General features: G+C 37.2%; 1 protein-coding gene across 2 annotated transcripts; it reads right to left on the bottom strand.

The window, feature by feature from the left end:
- Positions 1-1,996: 1,996 nt before the first annotated feature.
- LOC147618689 (uncharacterized) lies at positions 1,997-2,917 on the bottom strand. Of its 2 annotated transcripts, none has more exons than XM_086774460.1 (2): positions 2,420-2,917; positions 1,997-2,323 (listed from the first exon to the last, which is right to left on the bottom strand). In XM_086774460.1, the coding sequence occupies exons 1-2, from the start codon at positions 2,802-2,804 to the stop codon at positions 2,280-2,282; spliced, it is 429 nt and encodes a 142-aa protein (XP_086630586.1). In that variant the 5' UTR covers positions 2,805-2,917; the 3' UTR covers positions 1,997-2,279. The 2 variants fall into 2 exon arrangements, with proteins under 2 accessions (XP_086630586.1, XP_086630587.1); XM_086774461.1 differs by having other exon boundaries at positions 1,997-2,333; positions 2,420-2,916.
- Positions 2,918-6,567: the final 3,650 nt, after the last annotated feature.

The following is a 6,567-nucleotide window of genomic DNA, read 5'->3' on the forward strand; positions in this document are numbered from 1 at the left end:
GAATAGGCATGGCTACAAAGAGAACGGCCATACCTCTATGAAGGAATGAGCATTCACTTCTCAGAGAAGAAACCCGAATTTTTTCCTTGCTAATAATTTTCTATGGTTTTCTTTTTATGCCTAGATTATCCTAGGATTAATGATGTATTAAGCTAATATGAAATTTCCTCTCATCTTGAAGGAAAACCAAAAAAGCAATGGAACCAATGGCAAGATAAGAGCACCTACTTGTTTCTCCTTCATTCAATGAAGCCTTTGAATCTTCTATTGCTCCCTAATCTCCATCGCAAAATCCGTTAATCAAAGAAGAACAAATATTAAACAAGAAAGCTCACAAACAAACTCATGCAAAGCTTATAGAGCCAGCGGATTTGCATTCCATCTAGGCAAAATAATCCCTAGCTAATGAAGAAATTATGGAGGACCCTAAGCTCAAAGCTTTCGCTGACAGAAAGATGTTCACCAAAAAGAACACTCACCTTGTATGAGGAGAGAAGAAGTGAAGATGTAAGGGTCGATCTTCAGGGGCATGCACTTAGCCAACCCTATGAGGGTTAACTCCTCAATGTGAAGCCACTAGCGGCTCACTCCACCACCACTTATGTCATTTAAGTAGGGTTTCCATGTACTAGGTAGGGAGTAAAGAGGGAAGGAACTATGGAAATCTCAACCTCTACCTCAATCCCTTCACGTGTGCAAGGAGGATGAGAGAGAGAGAGATAGAGGACAAGGGACTAGAGAGGAGATGGAGAGCATAACCTACAAGCACACACACACAATCAAGCAAACAAGCTCACTGCCATCACCACACAAGAGGGCAAGAGAGAAGAGAAAACTCAAAAGTGATAATGGGATTGTCCCTTTTCATATTTCTTCAAGTCACTTATATACAAGAGCTCACTTTTTACAATGGCGAGCTGCCCATTTGACAGTTGGGGGCCCAAAACTAATTATCTAGCTCTATGTACACTTAAGCTTTCTAGCTCATGGCCGGCATTACACATTATAAGTTCAGTCATCCCATATCGTTTACATGAAGCGCTTAGCATGGTTTTACATAAAAACATGTTACATCAAGTGCAACCACACTTTGGATCAAACAATAGTAGAAGTAATGTTAACCAAATTGTGATTAACATGTCCATATTATTTAATTACATCAAATAATTACTATAGAGAATGTGAAAGCTATCTTGTAGGCATTTGAATGATGCAAAGATTGTAAATATTATTGGGTCAAAGGTTATCACCTAAAATTTGAGAGAGACTTGTACGTAAAGAAAAGCAAGATATTTTGTAAAGAAACTATTTTTGAGAATATTCGATTAGAATATACCATAAGGAAGTGTGGAGATAAATTCAATCCAATCTTGAGTATTTTCTGTGCTTTGTGCAATTAGATTTTATTGGTATTATGCAATATACTATGTTTGGATCTTTATCTCTCAAACAGCAACAACATTACTTTATTATTACATGCAAGACTTGTGTTTTTAGAATTATTTAACAATTCTTTCTATTCTCAAAATACACTATGCTAAATTCAAACACTACCGAAGACTGCATCGTCATTAGAACATTTTGGGATAGATTATAGAAGACATGCATAATGAATGTATAGTAAGGTCTCGAAGTCAAAGTTGGGGGCTCGAGAAAGAGCATTACAATGAGTGAAGAAAGGTGGTTTCACATGGTGCACGTATTTTGTATTTTGAAGATACCAAAAGATAACAAAAAGATGAGAGTTGATGTGTCCCTTTATAGACTTTATAATGTACCATTATATGAAATGCTTGTAGTTAATGTATATTGTCTAGCAACAAATGGTACTTGTAGCATACTAACACTACATTTCACATGCATTTACATGTCAGCCTTTAATTTACGTAAGTGCCACATGTGAGAATGGCATAATATGTGCATCTGCAAGTATGGCATGGCCTATTATTAAGGTTATTATTTGGGGTGGTAGGTATTAGGTGGTACATACAAAAAATGGCTCAAAGAGTTGAAGGGTCCATTAAAAGTTTTCAAGCCTCCAGTTATGATGATAAATACAAAGTTCTCATATATGAGCCCATAAACATTTTGGAAAAGCCATGCGATATGGATAGATTTTAAAACATTTGACCAACATTTTCTCCTTAGGGCTGGACTAGTCATCCTTCAAATTGTCTACACCACCACCTTGAGAAACACAAGCAACTTTAGCAAACCCTTTCATGAGGATCCTTTTGGCATCTTGGCTGCTTTGCTACGAGCATTGCATGCATCTAATGTCAAGGGATCTTAATGTTATGTGCAGTATGTATTGATTGGAATGCTTTAGATTCCTAAAACAATACAACATCAGCATCTTAGTGAAGGTATGAAAAGAATTGCATAATTTCTTAGCGGTGTTCAAGTAAAATTACATCACCTCTTAAGGCCGTTTCAGAAGACCCTGCACACATGATGGCCTTGTCCGAGCGAGCCACGAATGCGCCGTTTTCCTGCAAGCAAAACACGGCACCACTAGGGAAGCATGCAGGAAGATGGAAGCCGTGCGCGATGGTCTCTTCAGCTCTATACCTAAAGGCCGTGCGAGAACTGCAGTATTTCGAGAACTTATTAGCATAATAGGAATCATAAGAAGGATGGGTGCGTTTCCGAGAGGGGAAACTAGGTTGGCCTGCTTTGTAGCAGTCGGCTTGTGCAAAGCATATAGAAGAGAAGTCCTCATGCTCGCTATACAGACTAGTTTCATTGAGTAAGGCAAAGGGCTCTCGTCCTGCATCATAAGGCTTACTGATTCGGAGAACCATATTGCCACGCAGAGAAGAAAAAAAGGCTGAACTTGACACACACTTGGGCTGAAGAATGCTTCACAAATCCATCCTTTTATTAACGTTTTTGGACAGATCTCCCCTTTCTATTAGAGTACTTTAAAGAGTTCAAAGACTTCAGTCGGCCCAATCTCATGCCTTACCTCAAGGTGTGCAATTATTAAAGTTAATGGAGGTTGTATATAATTAATGCCTCAAAAGATGGAATTGATAAAGTTGCTTATAAAGTTATTCCTCATCATGATCAGCCAAATCCCCTTGATTCTGACAACCTTGTATATTACTGCTGAAATGGGTTGGAATTGAGTTTATTAGGTCCTCCTTTTAATAACTCACAATAAACAATCAATGTAGGCCAAAGCTTGAAATGTTTTCCCCCAACCACTTGCTTGAAAGAAAGACAACCCTTGAGGATGATTGGTTTTGGTTGTCGCACGGTTTATCTATTTAAAATGATACTAGGACATGTCACATGGTTTATCCATTTAAATTAAGACAAGCTAAAATTTGAAACCGCATTTCTTAATTCTAGCCATGAGAAAATTTCACTAAATGATGAGATACTCTAGTAATGGGGTAGCATACTCTATACTTTTTCAAACATTGAATTTGTGAAACCTTTATACTATTCTTATAGATTGAAGTTGTATACATATAAGAGCAATATACAAGCACACTATAATTACCATGTGTGCATGCCGAGAGATCCCTTCAAAAAGTGTAGATTGCCACCCACCAATGGGGTTCTAAATTGAGATAAAATTTAGAACAAATCCTGTTAATAATTGCGTGAAGTTTCTTTCTCAAGGAATTAGAATACACACATGCAACAAGGATTCAGCATGACACTTTCAAAATATTAATATGTCTACTACTTTTACTAGTAGGTGTTATGCACACTCTCATGCCCTCCCACAAAGTCCAAAAACAACAACAATGCACATAAATTACCTTTACAAGTAACTTGACTTGACTCAATGACATGTCTACTACTTTTACTAATCCATGTAGGTTTGATGCATACTCTCATGCCCTCCCACCAAGTGCTAAAACAACAACAATGCACATAATTTGCCTTTGCAAGTAACTTGACGTGACTCAATGGCATCTTCTTATTGTGCCTTGTTATCACAAGTGGACATCAAAATGTACATATATGCTTGGGTGTATAGTCCACCATCCACCTTGTTGAAGTTGCTATGAATTTGAAATTCTTATGTTATATGTCCATTACTTCTCTATTTTCACGAGATACTTAAAATTTGCATCATATGTACTTAAAAAACCACAAAAAGGCCTTCTTTTAAGAGAATGCTAGTAGGGGGATAGGTTTGAAATTAAATTAATGTAAAGTGAAAGCAATATGCATGCATGCACACACACATAAGCATGTGCATGTGCATATTGCAAAAGTCCATGTGGATGTGCACAAAGGCATGTGTATGAACACACACACACACACACACACACACACACACACACAAAGAGAGAGAGAGAGAGAGAGAGAGAGAGAGAGTAGGCCATGGAATACTTTATAAACGATCCTACTGGTAATACATCAATTTAGAACTAAAAGGCCACTAGTTTGGGGGTACGAAACTCTTGGATGTTGAATTTTACCTCTAACAAAACTCCCACTTGCCTTAAACTTTACTAACTTTTTTCTTTGTTGCATCAATTGTCTCATTGTTAGCTCTATGCCCTTGTGGATATTTGATTTCTTGAGAGCTACAAGCCTATGAGAGAGAGAGTCTACATGCATGCACACCCACATGTGCATGCAAGAGAGCGTGCATACACACACACGTCCATGCAGGTGCGTGCGTGCACACACACATGCGTGTTCAAAACACACACACAAAAAAGTAAATAGTTTGTCCTTTTAAATCCCATCTAGCCCATGTATTCAAGTATTTAAAGAATCCCTTATTTCTACATTTAAGATCTGCCTTTTGTGAGGATAGGAATTCCTTGTTTTGAACAAATTGGCACACAAACTGTTCTTTCCAATCAAAAACCACTATGTATGTAGATTTTATCCTGAAAACCCGTAAACGATTTCTTATTCTATTCTTAGGTTAGCTCCACTATTTGTGTGGATTTCATCGTTTAAAATATCCTATACGTTGAACTCTCACATTGTCTTATTATATTCCTAGGTTATTTTTATCCAGATGAAATCTCTCTTCAACGTCAGTAAGGACAAGCATTTGAGATAATTTGTGAAATAGATCTCCGGTGTAATCGCACTAGGCCCTATAATAAATTCTCAATGTGAAAGGTACCAAATAGAATAAATTAATCTATATAAATCTTAGGCCCCTCTCTCTCTTCCCTCACGATCTCTCTCTCCGTCGACTCCGTCGATTAGGTGTATAGCTCTTGAAGTGGACGTTAAACAACTCCGTCTCCGACATTTTTCAGTACCTTTCTATTACCCAAGTGTGGTAGATTGGGCCTTGATGACATGAACCAGGGTAGGTTCATGTCCCTCCGTCGATTGGGTGTAAAAACCTCTAAGTCGACGTTAACCGACTCCGTCTCTCCATTAAAAGCCAGGCTAGTAGCAGAGTTCTGTCTCTTCAGCACCTCTGGAAGAAAGCAAATGTATGGGAGGTATTGCGCGATAGAAAGAACGAGAACCGATTAAAAGCGGGTCGGCAGCTCGACTCTTTAAAAAGCTGGTGGGCAGCTTGACTCTCACAGGCGGATTTGTCTCTGCGGGCACCTTACTCAACGCACGCAGTCTCTCTCTCTCTCTCGTCTGGTGCTATAGTGAGCCGGCTCCCAGCCTCTTTTAAAAATATTACTATTAAACTATAAACTATGAAGGCTAGAATGGCATTACTAACAGTGGTTTTTATCCTGTGTGGTATCTCTGTAAGGCCGTAGTACTATGACGTCTCTGTAACGTAGTTATAATAATATCTACAAATATTTCAAATAGAAGAAAATCTTAAAAATTAGTTTCCAATTTATTTCAATACATCTATTTTTGCCATGGTATAATTGTAATGTAATATCAGACATAAACCTTTTAAGGATCGCAAGTTGTAAAAACTGGATATTCTTCTGTAGGGCGTATCTGTAGGGCGTATGTGTAAAAGTAGTTATATTAATATATATAAATATTTCGTATTTTCTTTTTTAAAAGCTGGGCGATTCTTAATACACGGGGCCATACCCTTTTACAAACACACACACACACCTACTGGTTCAGGAGTAACAAAGTTACAAGCCATCCACTTTAACCAACTCACCTACCGATTGCTGGTAATATATTGAATATTTCAAAAAACAAAAAATAGCATGTGGTTTAGAGAAGAAAAACTTATAATTAGTTTTCACATAGTATCCATAGAAGCCCCAATGTAAAATTGCCTTCCAATTTATTTCAATATATCTATTTTTGCAATAGGCTATTGATGCCATGGTATAATTGTAATGTAATACGGATATTCTTTCAAAACATTGGCATAAGATCATGGGGCCTTGCATAGTCTTTTACTAACATCATAACTACACCCAATGAAAGATTTAATTGTTTTTTATTTTTTAGCCATATCTAGAAAAAGCGTGATAAAGTTTAAAAAGTTGTATATACTAAAAAATTATTTACTTAACTTGAAGAAGAGCTTTATTGACACTGAGCACACTCAAATATAATAGGGTGCACAAATCAAACCTTTTGATAAAACTCAAGAATGATTTTACTTTTGTCTATTCTCAAAGGTATTCATCA

This window comes from Cibotium barometz, chromosome 34, assembly GCF_041138505.1.
Source record: "Cibotium barometz isolate CiBa-2024 chromosome 34, ASM4113850v1, whole genome shotgun sequence".
NCBI lineage: Eukaryota > Viridiplantae > Streptophyta > Polypodiopsida > Cyatheales > Cibotiaceae > Cibotium > Cibotium barometz.

Bases quoted from the DNA above. Each gene is read 5' to 3' on its own strand.
- LOC147618689 (XM_086774460.1), bottom strand. From the start codon at position 2,804: ATGGTTCTCCGAATCAGTAAGCCTTATGATGCAGGACGAGAGCCCTTT. The intron at 2,324-2,419 runs GTGATGTAATTT...AGGAATCTAAAG, and splicing joins TTCTGAAACGGCCTTAAGAG to CATTCCAATCAATACATACT.